The sequence below is a fragment of the Vanacampus margaritifer genome, chromosome 6 (assembly GCF_051991255.1).
Source record: "Vanacampus margaritifer isolate UIUO_Vmar chromosome 6, RoL_Vmar_1.0, whole genome shotgun sequence".
NCBI lineage: Eukaryota > Metazoa > Chordata > Actinopteri > Syngnathiformes > Syngnathidae > Vanacampus > Vanacampus margaritifer.
Window position 1 is genome coordinate 18,543,734 of NC_135437.1, and position 22,331 is coordinate 18,566,064.

The 22,331-nt window shown below is 39.8% G+C and overlaps 1 protein-coding gene across 7 annotated transcripts in view; it reads left to right on the forward strand.

The window, feature by feature from the left end:
- The first annotated feature begins 173 nt into the window (after positions 1-173).
- otud7a (OTU deubiquitinase 7A) overlaps positions 174-22,331 on the forward strand; it is a 36,346-nt gene continuing 14,188 nt past the window's right edge. For all 7 annotated transcript variants that reach the window (XR_013294578.1, XR_013294580.1, XR_013294577.1 and 4 more), the window contains exons 1-8: positions 174-340; positions 8,211-8,345; positions 11,905-12,058; positions 16,088-16,273; positions 17,075-17,293; positions 18,339-18,440; positions 19,608-19,735; positions 20,525-20,637. Coding sequence is in view for 1 of the 7 variants with exons in the window: in XM_077569010.1 (XP_077425136.1) it covers positions 11,974-12,058; positions 16,088-16,273; positions 17,075-17,293; positions 18,339-18,440; positions 19,608-19,735; positions 20,525-20,637 (833 nt within the window). In the remaining 6 variants the exon portion in view is untranslated. The remainder of the gene's footprint in view (positions 341-8,210; positions 8,346-11,904; positions 12,059-16,087; positions 16,274-17,074; positions 17,294-18,338; positions 18,441-19,607; positions 19,736-20,524; positions 20,638-22,331) is intronic.

Genomic DNA, 22,331 nt, shown 5'->3' on the forward strand with positions numbered 1-22,331 from the left:
TGGTTCGTGAGTCCAGAGTTGAGATTTATTTTTACTCAGGCACAACAGCGGCCTCTGGCGGGCTTTTGGGTCCTTACTCACACACGTTAGGCGCGCGCCCGCCCGGTACGTGCGTGCGCGCGCGCTCCCGAGCTCCCGGCCGGCAGCTTACGTCACGCGGCAGCCGGAGGGGGCGTGGCTTATCGCCACTGCAGCGGAGGAACATGACATGGGGATGAGCGAGCGCGAGAGAGAAAGACTCCGAGAGGCGGGAGGGAGACGGTCAGCCAGGAATTAACGGTTCGACAAGAGGTCTGGACTGAAAACGTTACGATGGGCAGCGATGACTGACGGCAGAACGGTAAGAGACGATCGGGTTTTTAATTTTTCCGGGGTGGGGGTTCCCCCTCTCACAAGGCCCCGCTGCTACGACTGGTTCAGTGGCGAGCACAATAGGTTAGCACTGCGGACAGGTGCACCTGTCTTCTTTATGTGCGTGGACGCGCTTCGATGCGTTCAACTTTAGCTACGGTTTAGCTTTTATTTTTAGGCTTGAGGCGCAAACATCCGACGCCAGGCATCATCAATCACGACGAGTGGTCGTGATGCAACGGAAACCGGTGGCGAAGAGTTAAACACTGTCAACATGAATGTGAGGCTATGTGCTTAGTCACAAATCGCTTTTGCGATATACAGTAGCAATGTACACGTACACGTGACAGCCGGCTGTATTTTGGGATGCTGGCCCGTTTTATAAGCAGTAGACAATTAGCTCAGTGAACCTGTGTAGCCTACCTACAAAATATCTATCACACTTTTTTTTCTAGGACAGATGGTAGAGACGGATGATGATCATAATCATACATGATTTATTTAAAAGTGGACAATGCACCATAGTACAGTATTAGTTTTAATATGGTTCATGCGTACTGTGTGATGTACGTTTTCTTCATCAATAGCCTGGTTTATAGTGTCTCCCATCAATGAATGCCTCCAGGTATGACGAAGGCACTATTTTTTTCAACTTTACATTTAGTGTATGTCTGTAATTCATCCACTTGAGTGCGACAAACAGTGAAATTAACAAGTCTCTGTCTTATGTGCTCTTTTGTTTACAACCCATCTAAGCAACTCGAATCTGCTGTCTGGACAAAGCTAACACAGAGCCACAAAGCCAAGGCGAGCCCGTGGGTGCCAGGCTAAGCCGTGCCATGCCGTCTCCTACAGAAAGCTTTAGTGAAGACTGGTCACTTGGCACCCGATCAGTTACCGCTGTGAATTCTGTTCCCGTCGGTGACATTTTAGCCTCGCAAAATCAGAACAGAGATGGCGGTTGGTGTTGAACGCAGCTGGGCTTTCATGTCACTCATGGCGGCGCTCGGACAATGCCCACTGAAATTCCTTTCCAAACATCCCTGCCAACTGCCCACTACCTCCATTACCTTAGCAAAGAATCCCCCCATTATGATCTGTAATTGTTTAAAAAAAAAAAAAAAAAAAGGAACAAGGAAGCTTTGGTTCCCATAATAAAAAGCACCTGACATCTATGGCTTTCTGCCATGTTTAAAATCTGCAAAGTTCAATCCTTCAAAAGACTTCTTTGAAATAGACCATGTTCTTCAGACAGGTCAAGTGTCTTCCTTCATACAGTGAGGTCATCTAGAGGCCACTGAGGAATCTTCTCGCAATGTTTGGCAGCATATTTATAAGACAGAAACAATTTTCAATACAGTAGTATTATATTGTGTGTGGAAGCTCAAAATCCAGTACACGGTTGCGATATGTAGTACTGAATCGCTTGTGTGCCGAAGAGGAGTCATTTTTGGTGACGGCCCACTTCAGTCTCATTGGGCCACGTCTCTTGCTGTGTGGTTAAATCCAGGTCCAGAAGGTAAAAACCCTGCAATAGTTTAGCTTTAACAATAGGGGATTCTACTCATCCGACATGTCCCAGCTCGTTAAATTGAGTAGAAGCACCTGTGGCTAAAGCCATACTGCGGCAGGGTTACTTTCTAGACCTGGATATGACGTCTCTGGTTGGTACATTCACACTAGCGGTATTCAGTCCCTTTCGTAGCTAGTTTGTTTCCCCCCCATCTGTTCGGTTTATTGAGGAAGTGTGAGCATGGTAATAAAACTATTTTGGAGACCAAATACCTGCCACATTTTGGTTGTGAAAACCATAGTACTGAATTGAAGGTCCTATCGAAATTGTTTTGTTTTGGGTTATGTTAACCTCAACTCAATAAAACATCTTGGTAGTCAAAACTCAAAATCCTCTTTAAATGAAATACAGAGTTCAGGATCAAATCTTTTAAAAACATTTTTCATTATCATTCACTCAGACTGAGTGCTGTTGAAATTATATAAAAATATGAAATGATCTGAAAATCCAGGGACCACTTATGGAAAGTCGGAATTGTCTGACGATGATGTGGATTTAAACGGATATCATCCTGTTTTATCAAGATAAGGCTGTGCTTCACCAGAGCTTCATGCGCTGTCATTGCCTTTGCGGATTTGACATTTTGATGGCTTCGTAACAGGCTTTAGTGTGATATTTATCATGAAATACTGTCCTGGCAGACTACAGAGCCTAATTAAAGGTGCACTGTAGGGTTGATCTCTACTATTATTATGTAAAACCATTAATGGTGTTTTAATTAACCCTACACTGTCACATATGATGATATATGAATTTTTATGTCAGCCAAAGCTGGTTTTATTGTTGAAGATTTTCAGCTGCCTTATTTTTCCAGCTGTGCACAAGGTCCAAAGCTATATACAGATGACTCCCCTAGACCCAATCCCCCCGGAGGTTGTGTAAATTGCATTTTGAGCGAAATACCTGGGAAAAATGTGAGCAACGTCACGCAAAATGTCAGCATATAACGGTAGACCTCGGCTTACTTCTCCGGTACCTCAGTTCTGTGAGCATAAAAACCGAATGGAGCCAAAAAGGATCGCGGTGGATCCTGCGGGTCCCGCCAGCATCAGTCCTGGATGTGGGCTCGTTGCCGGAGACGTCCGCTTTGGTAGCATGTTCCCCACAAGGCCAAACGGGCGCAGCTCTCCCCTTTCTTCCTGCAATTGAGCAGCAAGGGAACATTTTCCAAATCAAACAGAACACGGTGGCACAGGAAACCCTTGGTGGCTCCATTCAGATTCAAGAAAACCCACACTAGGTCATTTTCTTTCACTCTCAAAAGGAGGTCAGACCTCCTTTTCTCGGCAAAGAAGCCTTTCTGGAAACTCTCCATTTTGTCTGTCAGTTTCTTTCTACTGAAAGAGGCACTATAAAGGACATGCAGGCTCAAATCAGTTGCTCAGCTGTTGCTCATTCTAGATCTTAAGTAGAGTAAACAAAGGCTCTGCTTTCCGCGGCTGTCTCATCGAATGCTTATCAGACATATTGATGAGTAAAGGCAGCAGTAACTATGCACTTTGTAAATCCAGTAATACTGCACCCTTTTCTGTCAACAGCTGAAGCAGAGGAGAAGCAATTGGAAATGACTGGGTCAACAGGGAGAGCTGCTGAAAGCAGTTGTTTTCAATTGTTGTCACCCTCTGACCGGTATTATTCTATGGTAGCTAAGTTGCGACCCACTTTTGTAGGTGGTAAAGTCAACGGCCCCAAAATTTCTTGACAATAATCTTCTATGCAACCCCACTAGTCTAAATACAGTATTTTGGTTAATATTGCGTTAATGGAATATGTGTTAAGTAGCAAAATCCAGCAGTTTTTATCAATATCAGAAGGCGGCCATTTTACCACTTGCTGTCGAGTGAAAATGACATCACAGTTGCTCGGGTTTAAGGTAACAACCAATTACAGCTCATCTTAAGAAAACAGCCAAGCTACGATTGGTTGTTGCCTGAGCAACTGTGATGTCATCTTCAGTCGACAGCAAGTGGCAAAATGGGATAAAAACGAATGGATTTTGCTGCACAAATCATATTCCACAAATGTAATATTAATCAGAATGTGGGGTCACATATAACATTATTGTCAAGAAATGTTTTAAGGTAGTACATGACAACTGCATGTAGTGTACAAAAAGTACATTTAGATATCACAATCTTGCTTATGTATGGCCCTGATCCCTTCTTTTTAGGAACACAACATCAATAGTTTGTCTTCTTTTTATAAGTTGAAAAATACATAATGTTTTAACAGTCTGAAATGTAAAGATATAAAAACAAAAATGGCAGTGATTATTAAATGCCTCTGGTCACATTTGCACCATGCTAGTTTTCTTTCAATCTGTTTTCAGTTGAGTTTAAAGTAGCGCCAAAAATATATGCTCTCGCTAGCCGTATCCAGAGATTGAGCTGCACTGTGTTTGTTTGTGGCTCACCTAAAATGTTCCATGGCGAAAGTAGAAACTGAGGATGATTGTAAGCTTCAGATTTAGAAAACTTCAACCCTGCGAGGCAGTTATAGGTACAGTAATTCTTCAAATGATTACGTGTCTGATGCATGCCGGTCAAAATAATGTTATATAATATTTCACTGTACAAGAGGTCGTCAGAACATGCTGTAATCTGTCAATGAAAGACAGATTACAGTTATGTTAGAATGAGTATTTTTCTGAAAAACACTTCTAGACCATAAATGTAAAATGATTAAAAGAATAAACAATACATATAATCTCAAAACATTGCATGCTGGTACAGTGGTAAACCGAGGGCCCCCTTGTCATTTTGTACAGTACCTGTCGGCTGCCCATTCATAAAAATGTAACTCTCGTAATCTCTAGTTTCAAAATTTCAGTTTGATGGCGAAGCTACCACCGTCCGGCCAATAAAATTCTCATAAAATGTATGTCCATACAGTACACGAGACCAAAACCGATTTGAGCCATATTTGTGTAGACTCACTGAGCCCTTCTGGTTTCAAAACTACATGAGGTAATTTGCAAGGAAAACCACCCTTAGAATAAAGTCATGGAGCAAACGCCAGTCAGCCTTTTTTTTTTTTTTTTTTTTTTTTTGACATTGAATCAGAAAATAAATATGCAGATCAGTAGCAGTTTAACATGTTTTTCTCTCCCTTTTTGGAACTTTTTCAAATGGCTAGAAGACTCTTCTGCCCCCAGTTTTGCGTGTGCAAGCGGGTTGGAAAGGGTTGAGGAAGCCGGTTTCAGTCGCCGCGATGGCAGAGCTGGAGGGGCTGACATTTAAGGGGGGTTATGATCTTGTTCTACGCCCCTCAGCAACCACAGCTTTGTTTTGGGTCGAATGCCGCACACGCAGCTGAGCCGAACATTTGACTTGACCAGAAGGTCGTGCGCACCAAATCATCACTCCTGTGTTTACATGCGGTGTGGAAAAACACAGCTTTTGTGTTCGCCGGGTCACTCGTGTGCATCGTTGGCAGAGCAGCATCGATTGAAACATACCTCAAATATTCGTGTTCCAACAAGTCCCCACTCTTGCTGCGCTGGCAGTGTGCAGCGTGGCAATGAGATGTAAAGTGACATTATTGCTTCCTGCAGCATTTCTCACCCAGCATGTGAAGCATGGGGAGTCTAGACTTTTAAAGGCCCAGGAGTTGTAAAGCAGGGCAGCAGTGTCACATCTGTGTAATGATATTTGCAAATGGATCAAAATGACTGCAGCCTCCTGGCTGCTGCGTTTCCAGAGGATCCCCCCCCTGGCCGGGAGCCGATAAGCAGCTGTCTGTGTGGCTCCTGTCCTTTCCCCTAATAGCAAAAGATGGGTGTTGAGAGGGTGTTGTGGATTTTTAAGCGATCAATAAAGTGTGGATCAGTTTATCTAGTCTATCTAAGAGAGGCGGGGGTGGGGGGGATCAGGGATTTTATTCTTTGGTGCATTTTGACTATTTGGAAATTCCGCAAAGAATATTTTTTAGTTATTTTTTTTTTTGAATAATATCACATTTATTATTATTTTATATACTGTATTGCTGATAATATTTTTTATGCGAGCATTACATCCACTCTTTTTCTCTCTTTTTTTGCAGGAATTTGACCATTTGGAAATTCCGCAAAGAATATTTTTTATTTATTTATTTTTTGAATAATATCACATTTATTTTTATTTTCTTTCTTTCTTTCTGACCGAAGACAAATAATGCATTAACTCATTTACTGCCATTGACGGCAAAAAATCATTTGAACTATTTTTATTAGTTTAAAAATGTTTCCACTTTTGTTAACTAGTATGAAAACTTATAAAAAAAAAATTATTGTACATTTAGAGCAGATATATGTGATATATGATATATGTATATGTATGTATGATTAATCATGAGTTCACTATTGAAGTCATACGATTAATTACAATTTTTTAAAAAAAAATAATCGCCTGACGCGACTTAAAGATTATTAAAAATTCGGGGTGTCAGGCGATTAAAATTTTTAATCGTAATTAATCACATTACTTCACTAGTTAACTCACAATTAATCACAAATTTTATATCTGTTCTAAATATATAATTTAAAAATATAGGTTTTCATACTCTTGTTAACAAAAGTAGGAAAACATCTCAAACTAATAGAAATAGTTCAAATAAATTTTTGACATCTATGGCAGTGAGTGAGTTAAATGTAAAATATTATGAATAAAGTTTATAAATGCCTGCATGTTTTGTTACTCAAATTTGAGTATGTTTTGAAGACGTACTGCAATTCTAACTAGAATGTGCCAGCACAAACCTACATGTACCGTACATGTGTCTTCCTATAATGGAAGCGAAGGCGTTCAAGAGTGAGTCCACTTTACCTCCCACCTGCTGCATGTCTGTGTTGCATGTGGGTGACTATTCACTCGCCCTGCTACTGCATCATGGACATGTATAAGCAGTACATGTACAATTATAGAAAAACAGCAGGTGGTTCCGTTCTATGCAAAACGTAATTTTTGCTGATTGTCGTTTTGTATTTTACACAAGAGTATATATTTGAAGTGACGAGTGAATCTTGTGTGGGTCCACTAGTGATAAATGAAGTGTCATTGTATGTATCATTTTCACTGGAAAAATATTAGTTTTTAGAGTTTGTTTTTGTCATTTTTTCCCTGCAATATAAATGAGCCTAAGTGACAATAGCACGACTTGAGGCTCACAGATCAGCAGATGACACGTTAGCAATAGAGCAATTTTGTGACTACCCTCGTGATGAATACTGCATGACTTAATGCTGTTACCCAAGTGTGGGCTCCTCCTCAAAGTAAGAACATGACGTGCTAGGTCATTTATTTGCCACACTGTTCCTAAAGTGCGTGTGTTATGACTCGGGCTGGGAATATTTGACTGTCTCACGATTCGATTCGATTCAGATTTTTGGGTCTGCGAGTCGATTCAGAATCGATTTTAGATTCAAAATGACTAGATTGACAATGATTTCTGCTTCAATTTATAGATATGCACAAAATTGTCATGATCTACTCCAGTCTGACTCGCTAATGCTAATTAGCGTGCTACTCGTGGCACTTTTATCACTCCAAAAAACGACTATTCATACAAAACGCTTCAGGAATGTATACAGAGAAGCATCTTAACATTAGTGATCGACATATGCTCTAACTACACAGAAAAAAAAAAAAACTTTTATTGGAGTAACTTGATCATGACTTTTTGCTTCTATGTGGCTACAACTTAACAGTGTATCAGAACGCGCGGAACCACACTGCCTCTAAGTGGCCAAATCGTGTACAACATGAACAGTGCTCCCAATAAAGGCACAGACAAACAAGGGCAAGACAGTATACATTTAAAATCGATTCTGAATCTTACTAAATGAGAATCGTGATTCTTGTGAGAATCGTTTTTTGTTTTTTTGATTTTTTTTTTCTTTTGCACCTGTCAGTTTAATCAAATGACCTTTGTTGGTTGTGTGTCATTTGTTGTGCCATCCAATCACCTTCTTTGATTTTAGCAGCATCAGCAAGTTGACACGTTGTGTATAAGCAAAGATGGTAAGGCAGGTTTTGCACGTTCTCAACCAGGTTTGTGCCACTTCACACATGCGTCTGCATTTTATTGAGAGACTCTGCCCGTGCGCCAGACATTTAGACTTCTTGAGTTTAGGCTTTGTGAGCAGAATAGATCTTTTCTGTTCATCTTGTTCTACGATATCACTCAAATGACAGTAAGTCGAAGCAGTACGATCATCTGTGTCAGCTCAACGTAATGCTTCTACTTCAATGTCCATATTCATCATATTCTTCAATTTGACTTGATGACATTAGTATTGTGTGTATTCCAGGGTTTTCTGCATCCCCACTGTCTTCCTCTCCTCGACCTGTGAAGCCATGGACTAGAGCTCTGTCTGGTCCTGACAGTCCCACGTCCACACGGTCATGTGATGGCGTCGCATCAAACCTCAGCAAAAATACAGAAAGTGAGTTTGACGGCTAAAAAGCTTTGTGTACTTTAAAGGAAAAGCAGCACTGACAGACAAATATTGTTGAAGCATACATTTGAATTTTTACTATTGATAAATTTCATGGAAATTTGCCAATCGATTATTTTCCCCTTAAAGCGTTATAAACGTTATCGAAGAAACGCAAAGTTTCCGACGCTGTGAAAGTACCCTGAATGCACCATTTTGCTTGCATATCATGATTAGCAACTAGCAAGTGTGTAGCGTATGTTATTCTGTTGCCCCCCGAGCGTCCTTTAAGCTGCTTAATGACATCGCAGTTGGAGTTAACTGTAAAACTAAACACACGACAATAAGAATAACACCCACTGTATATTTAAATACAAAACATGCTTCGTTTTTAAAACATCGCTAGCCTAGCGCTAATGCTAAAAGCAGAGGGAGGATCCCATTCAAATGCTAACCGGAAGTTAGCATCAACTTCGGGAGTGTTTCTCCTTCAAATAACGAATCTTCACACACAAATGGTGTGGGAACACATACCCACAGATAAGAAAACACGACACAAATTCTTCCCAATGTGTGAAAAATTAGTTATTTTAATAGAATTCAATCGTAACTTTCTTCTGTACTCACTTTAAGTGTGTACACCATGGATGCACAGCACCATACTGCCCCTAAAGGCCAAAATGCACAGGAACAGTCAGTATTTGTTCTTACTGTTTTTTTCAGTTGCTATTATTTGAGTATATTCTATTCTTATTTCACGTTCTTATTTTTATTTTGTCATTGTCCATTCAAGTTATATTTAAAGTTGATATTTCAAGGATTCAAAGCATTTATTTTCTCGAAATTCAAGGATGCAAACATCCAAGGATTTTTTTGTTGTTGGTCTTAACACACATTTTTACATGACATGGCATGAAATAAATGAAATGTAATATATATTAGGAGCATTTTAATTCACTTTCCGTACCAGTTCTACAACATGTTTTTTTTTTTTTTGTTACTATAGCTTTCTACCTAAGCCAATCCCAAAACTCTTCCTTTTCCAGTGGTGCTAGCTCTAGTTGAAGCAGTGGTGATTTTAGGTCTAAAGTGTGTATTCATCAGAGCAGGGTTTTCTCTTTGGTTAACTTCTTCTGTAGTCCACTTTGGAAGTCTTTGTGTGACAAGCAAAAGTTTATAAAAATGATTTAACTGGATGGCAGACTCCCGCCCACATATTTTCATGTCAGATAGAAACCATGTGCAGTAGTCGGCTGTTTCTGAGTCACAGTTACCTCCTACGTGATGTGGGTGGCGGGGGTGGGGGGGGTAGCTGATGTGGACATGACTGCACTTAAAGGAAAAGATGAGGTTATATGGAGTAACTTACTCCTCCTGTCTTGGCCTTCAACACGACACCTAAAATACATCCAATACAATACTTCCTTGTCAAAAGATTATTACTCATTCTAAAAAGATCAAGTCATGTGTTTCCATAAGTTTTACATAAGTTTTACATGTCATTTTTTGAATTAAAATACAGTATGCGAGTGCATCGAACTGACCTGAGTCAAATCGAGATACATATTGAATCATCTTTTACTGGAGAGATGTGTCATAGAGGAAAATAGCATTTTTAAGTACCGACAGGTTCATTCTCATGTACGTAAAACGGCAATTAAAAAGTAGGGCCCGACCGATATGCATTTTTTTAGGCCAATACCGATTTTTGACAGAAAAAAAATTACGATTAATCGGCCGGTTATTTAAAAAAAAAAAATATATATATATATATATATATACATATATATATATAATGCATAAAAGTCCCCCCTGGCACCATTCCTAACTCTCGCAATTAGGATTTACTCTGTTTTGAATGACAAGTCCATATGTATTCGTATGACCTTATCAACAAATTTCATGTGTCTTGTCTGCATACATTATGCAAATTCAGCCGTGCGAACGTCCGCGCTCCTGGTTGGCTACTGTCCTCGGCTTCCTCGTGCGTCAGTTTTGAACGCGCTGTTTACAAACAGCAACAGAAATCCGTCGCACTTATTTTTTTTTTCATCTCATGTCGCCAGAGTAGCAAGGTGGGAAGAGGTAATAGAAATATATGGGGGAAATTAGGGGACACTCCTCGACCTCCTCATTTCATCGAGAAGTCTACCGAAAATGACGTGGCGTCATCGCCGTTCGTGGTGAACCGTCTGAATTTCTGCTATCGCCACGCATGTCTACTTCATGCCTCATGTTTCAAATGCGTTTAAATTAAAGACAAATAAAAAGTGAACACTGTTACTAAAAACAGCTTTGTACATATTCACAGGCGTGTCAGTCGTCTCCCTTCCAAGCACTGTTTCCAAATCAGGCTTTTGATGACGTGTGAATCGGATGCGTGCGGATGAGCGCTCACAATGCAGACGCGTCGCATACATATTCGATTTATATCCAGGCCCAGGTCGGGTGTAAAAAAATCGGAATTGTACCGTTCACACTGCATGAAACAAAAATCAGATACTTGTGAAAAAATCGGAATTGAGCTGTAGCGTGAAGTCGTGAACGTAGCCTTAGAAGACATTTCCACAGTTCATGCAACCAGACTTGGGCCAGCCAAAGCCAGCCCGTCTTGGATGATGACCGGTAAATTCCAGTTGCGATCGATTCAATGCCCCGAGAATGAAATGACCTGGATGAATGAGAATATCCACTCACTACTACAACACGGTGCAAATGGCTGACAGTAACTAGGTCAGCTCAACTATGGCTCACCCTAAGTGCAAGTTTGATTCATTCAAAATGCATTGTGATAAAGACAACAACGCAAGTCAAGCGGCTCTCGAGAGCCTACGGTAGCCCAGAGGACATTTTAAAGCCAAGATTCTTCTCCTCTGGCGGGTTACAAATGTCACGTTGTGCTCTTCAACGCAGGCAGCCCGCGAGCGAGGGCTGAAAACGGCCGCTGATGCGGGCGGGGCATCACCAGCGGGCTTCAGCTCTTCTTGGGTCGAAGACACAGAAGTCCGCTTTTGGTGCTGTAAACCCGTGGGTGTTTGTTTCTTTGCTGCTGTTGCTCGGGGCTGCTCTCTGACCCCCCCACACACATTGCTGTTTCTTCCCAAGTTATGAAAGTTATGCATGAACGAGGGAGCGAATGCATCTCATTAGTGTTGTTTGTGACCGAGACTGTTGACCATGAGAAATTAGTGGCCGTGTTTCTTGGACGTAAACATGCTCGCTCCGAGTAAACAGCAGCACCGATGCGGTTTAAGTTACTCTATTACATCCATCAGCGGAGAGAGACAGGAAGAGAGTTCGCATTGTTGCTGTCACAGGCAGCCGGCCAAAGACTTTGGAAGCAGGCAGGTGCGTCCCGGATACGACCTCTGGCTGCAGCGCTGTTGATATTACATCTGCGCGACTGGGTGTGATGTTATGACTGTGAGTAAGATGAGGAGGAGCGCCGTTTGCACTCGTTTGAACCACCCCCCCACCCCCCCAGCTCAAGTCGGGACGCCAAAAAGTTTTCTCTTGGGTGCTTGTTTTTTTAAACGGATTTTCTCCTTCTTTTTTTTTTCTTTGTCAGATGAGAACGTGAAGGCTGGCGTCCACCAAGGCCTCCGCTGCACCGTGGGCAGCGCACACACATGACCACATGACTCTGGACATGGACGCGGTCCTGTCAGACTTTGTTCGGTCCACGGGGGCAGAACCGGGTCTGGCAAGAGACCTGCTGGAAGGTAAGATGGACGGATGGCGTGTTTGATCTTCTGCTCCTTGATGTGGGCTGGTTTCTGCGATTAAGAAGGGTGGGAGGGAGGGGGAGGACAGGAGCTCACGACCGACCGGGAGCCAGCGCGCTGATTTAGAAGCGGCTGTGACGCTTTTACGAGAGCGTTCCCAAGAGACGGCTTTGTGGGCCATTCACGGGGTCTCAATGAGGAGCGCCGTGCTACTGGCATGTAAGCTTAACTCACTTAGCCACATTGAACAAAACAAAACACTGGAGTGCAAAAGTTCACAAGACATCAGAATTATGGTCCATGGTTAGTCAGATTGGAGCCAGTGTCTTGTGTAAATACAAATTAAAGACGTTTGAGATCAGACAGTGCCGTATACGGGAATTTAAGAAAAAAAAAATGTCCCTCCTAATCTTTAAAGTGGAAGTCAACCTTAAACGTTTCTTGACAATAATACGTTATATGTGACCTCACTAGTCTAGACACAACATTCTGATTAATATTACATTTTTGGAATATGAGTTATGAAGCAAAATCCAGCCATTTTGATCCATCTCACGGGGCGGCCATTTTGCCACTTGCTGACGACTGAAGATGACATCAACGTTGCTCAGGGCTCAGGCAACGACCAGTCAGAGCTCACTTGTTTTCTGAAGCTGCGCTGTGATTGGTTGTTACCTGAGACCTGAGCAACAGTGATGTCATCTTCAGTTGACAGGAAGTGTCAAAATGGCCGCCCCCTGAGATGAATAAAAATTGCTGGATTTTGCTGATTAAAGCCGCACTAAGGAACTTTTCAGTTTACGTTGATTATGGCGGCGCCTTATGGACAAAAGTGGTAATGTTATGCCTGAAGGAAGTTAAAAGTTAAAGTACCACTGATTGTCACACCCACCTAAGTGGGGCGAAATTCATTCTCCGCATTTGACCCATCCACTAAGTGTCAAGCAGGGCGGCAATTGTCCCACTTTTATAGTCTGACGTCATTTCCCATGAGGTCAAGCGCATTGCGTTGTTTTTTTTCCCTTTTTCTTTTTTGGCTCATCAGACAAAACTTTTCAGTTGTTTTGCAACTTCTGACAGGAAAGCAGTAATGAGTGGACATTCAAATTGACTTCCATCTTTGTAACGAAAGGGGTAAGTGACGTCTGCCATAAAGCAATCAGCACATTTGTCGTGCTCCTACCATCCTCCTCCAAGTTGTTTAGTGCCAGTAAAAAAAGATAAGGCCATGGCAAAGCTACTATTCTGCTAGTTTTAAGTCGGTTTCATCAGGAGAGTTTTGAAAATATTTTATTATGGTTGGAAAGTTCCTAAGTGCTACTTTAACTCATATTTCACGAACGCAATATTAACCAGAATACCATATTTAGACTAGTGAGGCTGCATAGAACATATCATTGACTTCCCCTTTAAGGATTTCAGATCTTTGGTTTTGATTTTGTAGATCAATTTAATTGTTTAAAATTATACATACTAATGAAGCAAAGCAAAACTTTTTTGGTAAATTAAAGGTCAGATAAAAACAGAATAAAAAGTAATGTGTATTTACTCTTGCTAATTTTACTCATCTGACTTCACTATCTTCTAAAACTTGATGTCTGAGACGAGTGAAATATAATTTTGTATTTATATAGTTTCATAGTAGTACACATAGTCGAATTATGCATAGTGTACTGTATATATTTTTTTATGCTCTAAACATTTATAGTTTATACACATACAAGCTGCAAAAGTTTAATAATAGTTGAATATACTATATCATCTTAACTCATTCAATGCCATTGACGACTATAGACGTCAAAAATAATCATTTGAACTATTTCTATTAGTTTCACATTTTTTCCACTTTTGTTAACAAGAGTATGAAAACCTAGAAAAAAAATATTGTACATTTAGAACAGATATAAGATGTATGATTAATAGTGAGTTAACTATTGAGGTCATGCGATTAATTATAATAAAAAAATTGTAATCGCCTGACGCGATTAAAAAAATAAATAATAATAAAAAAAAAAGAGAAGAAAAGATTAAAGATTAAGAGCGTCAGGCGATTAAAATTTTTAATTGTAATTAATTGCATGACTTTACGAGTTAACTCACGATTAATCACATATTTTATATCTGTTCTAAATGTACAATAAAAAAATCTAGGTTTCCATACTCTTGTTAACGAAAGTGGAAAAAAATGTTTAACTAATAGAAATAGTTCAAATGATTATTTGACGTCTATGGCAGTGAATTAGTTAATTGTCTTTTTTTTTAATTTGCACATATCCTAAATGATTCAATAACAATATCAAATTCAGTTCAGTCTGACTGTTCTTCAGTGACCGCCATACGCAATTACCATTTTCAAACTCACTAGTCCATAAACGTATTCTTAGTACTGTACAGTAAGTAAATCCTTCAATGATGGTGCAATTCCTGAATGAGTAAGTTAAAGCTAATGTATCACTAATGGCTGTGGGTAACGCATGTTCAGGGTTGGGGGATCCATAATCCGCATGTTCATAATTTATCCACACTTTTTTGCTGACGACGGCCATTTCAAATGGAGGGAAAAAAAACACAACAGTTTTTCCGTTGTGGGCTTGTGCGGAAGCATTTAGAGACCGTGCATTAGCCGCCATAACTGCCGGGCCTTTTCGGTTGCCAGCGTGGGTTTTGATCACCTCTGAGAGACGCTCACTAAATCCGCTTTGCATTGATTTGGCTTGAGAGACGGGGATCAGCGGGTGCCAAGTTTCATGTTCCGTTAGTGGGGAAGCATCACGTCTGGACGTCTCGAGGAAATAGCACAGCTTCCCCTTTAAAGGAGTCCATTAACCGGCCCACGGAACACGCTCCGATTACAAAACCGGTAGACACTCGTTCCTCTCATTGTCTTCAGTCTTCAGTATTATACAAGAGGATTATTCTCTCATTATCAGAAGCATCAGTATCCTTTTTTTTTCCCTGCCCTATTACGTTCTCTTTAATCTCTTCTAAAACAAAATCTATTTAGCTGCACTACGCTTAAATGAATGTGTTGGAGCAGACTGGGCGTTAAGAGCGTTCACTCCGAAAGCAGCCGCCTGCTTCCGCTGAGAAACGACTCCATGAAAGCGATAAGAGCGAAGCCAAACAAAAAGCCAAGGTCCCCGACAGTTAAACAATGAGCGTACACTTTGCTCTTTAATCTGAGGCCAAGCTACAGTCTGCTCGTAATTGCGTGACATTGTTATTCCAAGAAATATTGGTTTGAGCTTTTAATGTGAGTTCAATAAACAGTTTTTTGCACACGCACACACTTCCGTCGCAAACGAGTCTTAACAAGAGTGTGTTTCTGCTCATGTCCCTCCCACGCATGAGGATATTGCTGTCACTCTGTTAATGGATCTGTCTCACTTTACCATCATCGCTGTTCTGACCCCACCTAACCTCAACCTTTCGCCGTTGCTCGCTATTTCACCGTTTTTGCATTGGCGTCTATTAAAATAAAATGAAACTCAGAACAAAATGTGGGAAAAGTGTGTATGAAGGACCAGTATGATTTTTTTTTTATCTATCATGCTGTGCTGGTTCGCAGTTCAGTAGTTCCTTAGAATTTGAGACTGAGCCCAGCTCACCACTTTGAGCTTTTTGTAAAAGGTCCAATATGAGATAGTTATATTTTTTCTTTTTTTTTTCTGGAGAGCTCAGTATTGTTCATTCGGTAATTTTACCGATTTGACGTCATCATCATTGCTCTCTCTTTTTTATTTTATTTTATTTATTTATTTATTTTTAATTTTGTATGTGAATGTGCGTGCGTGCGTGTGAGTGTGTATTCATTAGTTCACCTAAAACCTATTTTAAAAATCCCATACCGTTCACCTGAGATAGTATTGTTTACGAAAAGGCAAGCTAGTTTGTGTTGAAAAAAGTTCCGTGGTAACATTGAAACTACAAAAAAAAAAAAAAAATCTTTATTTAAAATATTTTCTTTGTACCCGTTGGTGTTGTTTGTTCATTATCAGGATATATTTGTTGATTTGTGCCCGACAGGTAAAAACTGGGACCTCAGTGCCGCTCTGAACGATTATGAGGAGCTCAGGCAGGTCCACACTGCCAACCTGCCGCAGGTCTTCAACGAGGGCCGCTACTACAAACCGCCAGAGGCACGTGACACACCAACCCACGTCAACAAGATCGACAGGTCGTGTGCGCAGAAGCAGGAGGACAATGGACAAGGTAGACTATTATGACGGAAGAGGATTAGGGCCGGTGAAAAGGGGGAGGGAGGGGGAAAGGGTTGGCAGGATTCTCACTTTATTCTCAGAATTCTGAGATTTAAAGGGAGAAGTGCAGTCACGCGCTCCTGGCCTTAATGGGTTAAATATTGCCATGGTCCCAAAAATGTATTTATACGTTTTTTATGTTTTTTTTTCTTTTTTATGATGCAGCTTCTGACCTGAAAAGCAATGGTAGTTATTACAAAAAATGCCCAGCAAGTGGCAGCAGAGTATAAGAGATCAACTAGGGCCATGTTGCAAAAAAGCTCTTTTCCCCAGTGTTTTAAACAGATTTGTAAATAATGATGAAACTTAGTCAACTAGCTATATTCTAATGCTAATTGCTGCAAAACGGAGACAGAAAGAAATATCCTTTTTTTTTTTTTTTTTTTTTCCTGATGAAAGATAGCAATAGAACACGAAGGGGGTTGCTTTCAGTGAAAATGGCTGGGAGTGAATGAGTTAAAGTGAGAATTGTCACTTTAATCTCAGAATTCTGACTTTGTGACATAGAGCTATGAATTGTGGGCGGAAGTCAGAAAGTCAGAATTCAGAGAATAAAGTTTGAATTCTTACTTTAAAGTCAATCAGAATGCTGAGAAAAAAATCTGAGTCTTGCCACCCTATTTTAACATTGCATATAATTGTTCGAGAGAACCCGTTGGAAAACAGCCACGGGCACTACATTTGACTGCCATCTTTGAACCATTTTTTTTCCCTCCCTCACCCATTCACATCTGTCTCCATCTCCGGTCTTTAGAGAAGCGTCTGTCCCGCGGAATCTCACATGCCAGCTCCGCCATTGTCTCCCTGGCGCGACTCCAAGTGGCCAACGAGTGTACCAACGAGCAGTTCCCTCTTGAGATGCCAATCTACACATTCCAGCTGCCAGATCTCAGCGTGTACAGCGAAGACTTCAGGAGTTTCATTGAGAGAGACCTGATAGAGCAGTCCACCATGATGGCTCTGGAGCAAGCTGGTCAGTATCGTTGTTCTTCATGCTTACAGTATTGCATCTGTTTGTATTTCGTTATTTCATATGTGAGGATTGTGTGCAAGGCTCAGGGCTGTCAAGGGACGCAGGCTGGGGTGATATGAGAGGAAGAGGATTTTCATCTTGGTTTTGGGCAGATTATTTAGCATATTTTTCACGCTATAACCTGTCGCCCCCGGAAAAATATTTTTTATTTTATTTATTTTATTTTTTTTTACCTTACCAAACAAAGATGATTTTTGGTTACAGGATATCAAATGTTTTCTACTGTATAAATGTCATGTCAAATGCCTGAGACTGTCATCATTTTGTACACTTTTTATTTATTTTATTTTTATTTTTTTTAATTCTTCTCAAAATTGTGCATTTATTTTTGTACAACAACATTTTACTGTTGTACAATTTTCAAAATGGCTTTAATTTAAATAATACTTTATAACTCGCGTGTTGCTTCTGCTAAATATTAGGGGTGGGAATCTTTGAATGTCTCACGATTTGATTCTATTCCGATTTTTGGGTCTGCAATTTGTTTCAGAATCAATTTTCGACTAAGAGCGATTTTTGATTCAAAATGATTTGATTGACAATGATTTTTGCTTCAATCTATAGATGTGCAAGGCATTGTAAAGATCTACTCCAGTCTGACTCGCTAATGCTAATTAGCGCGCTACTCGCGGCACTTTTATCACTCAAAAGAACGGCTCCACGCTGAAAAAAAACAAAACTTTTATTGGAATAACTTGATCGTGACTTTTTCCTTCTACTCTCTAATGTGGCTACAACTTAACAGTGTTATTAGACCGCGTGGAACCACACTGCCTCTCAGTGGCCAAACCGGGTACAACATGAACAGCACTCCAAATAAAGGCACACACAGACAAAGGCAAGACAGTATAAAATAATTGAAATAAAATCGATTTTGGGACATTTAAAATCGATTCTGAATCGTACTAAATGAGAATCGCGATTCTTATGAGAATCTAATTTTTTGGGCTCACCCCTACTAACTATATTGTATATTTTTGTGCAGGTCGTCTGAACTGGTGGTCCACCATGTGCACTAGTTGTAAGAAGCTGCTTCCTCTGGCCACCACTGGGGACGGTAACTGCCTCCTCCATGCTGCTTCTTTAGGTAAACATCCCACTTTTAACATGCACTCAACTTTGATTCCAATATGTCAGGAGTACATCTCTAAGCTGCAAGCGATGAGAGTGTACATCACATTTGTCTGCAATATCAGCATTTGTGCCCTTTAAGTGTTTTTCAAGAGTCTTTGCCACATGTATTCATGTGCACTTTATTTTTAAGGGTAATGTTGGGCGTATGAGTTTGAAATGGTGTCAGTAGTTTGTGTGTATATTTACACTAGAGAAAGACAAATATGTTTTTTTTAAGGGCCGATACCGATTATTACTCGTCAAGGAGACCGATAGCCGATACTTGGAGCCGATATTCAATTTCAGTAAAAGGGAAAAAGTATCAGCGTTATTTATTTATTTATTTTTAAATATAAATTCCATCTCTTAACCTTTTGGAATGTCTTAAAGCATATGTTTATTGAACATCTTTTCAGATTTGCAAAACGTCATGTTTTTTTGTTTTGTTTGTTTTTTTAAATCTTAAGACAATCGTCATACTGTATGTTTTGAAACAAACTTCAGGGAGCTCCCAGGGTCATATTAAAACTTAAACAAGTAAATATCATAGCTCTCTATAGTTTTCTACAGTAAATTAACTTTTCCAAAATTTCAAAATAACTGAAATATTAATATCATTTATCTTGGTTTTACTTAAAAACAAAATTAACAGATGCAGAGAGTTCCTCGGGTCAGCAGCATCTCTTAAAAATAAAAATCTAAATAAATAGTTCCCTGAGGTCAACACAGTTTTAAACTGATCTATTATCGTCCGTCCGATAATTTTTTTTAAAAGGCTGATATTTGTCAAAATTCCAAATATCGGTGCCGATAATCGGTCCATCCCACTTCAAACTATTCATATTGGCAATTAAAAAGTAGGATATTTATGTAAATATTAATTTTCAGTGATAAAAATTAACTGTGCTCAAGTCAATGTATCAAAGCTAGCTCAACCACAAAAAACAGTACTGTATGGGGTGTCCAGATTGGCCCGCCGCTATTATAGGCTCTAAAATAGGGATTCAGAGTTGACCTGTCAATGACGTGATGACTGAGCCAACATACTATCAAGATGATTTTGAAAGTTGAATTATCATCTAATATTGTCATTTCGCATTCTCCACATGCAACAATAATGACGTCTATGCGTCTCCACCAGGGATGTGGGGCTTTCATGATAGAGACCTGATGCTGAGGAAGTCTCTGTACACCATGATGAAGAGCGGAGCCGAGAGAGACGCCCTGAAAAGGAGGTGGAGGTGGCAGCAAACCCAACAGAACAAGGAGGTTGGTAGACTCTCCATCCAGACAATTTAAGTCATTCACTGCCGTTGACGGCGATAAACGTAAAAAAAATTCATTTCAACTATTTCTATTAGTTTAACTTTTTTTTTTTTTTTCACTTTTGTTAACAAGAGTATGAAAACCTAGAATTTTTTTTATTGTACATTTTGAATAGATGTAACATTTGTGATTAATTGTGAGTTAACTAGTGAAGTCATGCGATTAATTATGGTTACAAATTTTAATCGCCTGACACCCCAAATTTTTAATGTTTTCTTTTTTTAATTCATTCACTGCCATTGACGACTATAAACGTAAAAAAAAAACATTTAAACTACTTCTATTAGTTTAACTTTTTTTTCCACTTTTGTTAACGAGTATGAAAACCTATTTTTTTTTTTATTGTACATTTAGAACAGATATAAAATTTGTGATTAATCGTGAGTTAACTAGTGAAGCCTTGCAACTACAACTAAAAATGTTAATCGCCTGTTGCCCCTAATTTTTTAATAATCTTTTAATTTTTTTTTATGAATTTATGGCAGTGAATGAGTTAATAAGCTCATTCGAGCAAGTGAATTCATCACATGCCTTAATCAAGTAATTTCTGCCGGAGCCCACATTTTGCCGTTTTAAGTGAGCCTTAGTGGTCAGGCGGCGCATTAACTTTTGTCAGGCTTTTCCCTAGGTAGCAACAGGTTCAGCACACCTTTTTGGAAACGGAGACACTGACTGATAAAAGGGATGATTGTGGGCGAGCATGTGCTGATCAGAGTTGTGTTGCTTGTGCAGTCTGGCCTGGTGTACACTGAGGAGGAGTGGGAGCGGGAGTGGAACGAGCTGCTCAAGTTGGCCTCCAGTGAGCCTCGCACTCACCTCAGCAAAAACGGCAACACGAGCGGAGGGTAAGCCGTCTCCAATGCACGTCTCCCACACATATGCTCAAAATGCAACTTGCATAACATATTTCTAGAAAAAAAAAAAAGATTTGTATTTGCCTCATAATGTTTTGAGCTGTGCAACTCTGATTTTCATGATTTTGAGGAAGTGCTTGAATTAAGAAGAAAATATTGATTATTTTAGTAATAATTGAAATCACAAATAGGACGATCATTAATTTTTTGGTACAAAACAAGAAAATGTTTAAACGTAAAACATATTAAGACGAATAAAATTATTTGAAACAATATAAATCTGCAAGTCCCTTTTGGATGAAACGAACTTTATTAACTCATTCACTGCCATTGACGGCTATAGACGTCAAAAATTCATTTGAACTATTTCTGTTAGTTTAACAATTTGACTGTATGAAAACCTAGAAAAAATGTTTATTGTACATTTAGAACAGATATTACATTTGTGATTAATCGTGAGTTAACTATTGAAGTCATGCAATTAATTACAATAAAAATTCCAATCGCCTGACGCAATTTAAAAAAGAAAAGATTATTAAAAATGAGGGGCGTCAGGCGATTACATTTTTTTTTATCGTAATCAATCGCATGACTTTACTAGTTAACTCACGATTAATCAGAAATTGTATATCTGTTCTAAATGTACCATACCTTTTTCTAGGTTTTCATACTCTTATTAACAAAAATGGGAAAAAAATGTTAAACAATGTTTATGAGTTGTTTTACGCTGAAAAGACCCATTTCTTGACTCAAAATTGGGTTAAATTGACCCAAGTAGAGGATCTGTCCATTTTTGACCCATAGTTGGGTTATTTTTGACCCATAGTTGGATTATTTTTGACCCAACTGTTTTTAGAGTGTTACACTAGGATATGAATCATTTGGGGTGTAGCTTTGTGCCTTTCTAGAAATATAATAATATATAATTTACCACAGCTGTAGCCTGCTTGGAAAGCTTTAACATTGACTGGGGAAAAAATGAGGAGAAAAAGTTGTTCGGGTTAACTTGATTAATCATGTTTAGTCCCACCTGAAAGTCAATAAAAGTTCATGTCATACTACGCCATCTAGTGGCGTCTTTTTGCCACTTCCCATCTCAGCCTGCTCCCTCCCACTCCGCTGTGGCTTCCCTGTTGCATAAACGCCGATGCAAGCACGTTTATTGGAGACAAACTAGTTTCCTCCTCCTTCACACGGAGAAACCGTATGCGCCTTTTCTCATTACTGTTCTCACAAAACAGGTGTGCTGTGTTGACCAAAAAAGAATTTGTGAAGCATAGGGATGCTTTTTAGCTCAATTGTATTTTTAGCTGGTTTTCAGTCACCGACAACCTCCCCTTTTAAAATGCCTCATTTACTCCCATTAGCGTGGTGGTTTTTAACCTGTCATTGAGCTCGGCTGTAACACGGTAATCAGGTTTGGAATGCTTGATGGTCCTAGTGTGAGATGAGCCCCTAAATGGGTTGAGTGGGATTCACATATTAAGAGGCTTTTCATTAGAGTTAATTTGGCCGCGTAGGTTGTTAGTGTGCCCGACAACTTAATTGTTGCACATTTTCTCGTTCCCTAGCGGTGGCAAGCTTGAGCGCTCTGAATCTGCACTTCCTTTTGCTTGTCTTTCATTCCAACACGTAGAGGCTGAACAGATGGGCCTATTGCTATCCAGTCTGTTAACTGGCGCCAG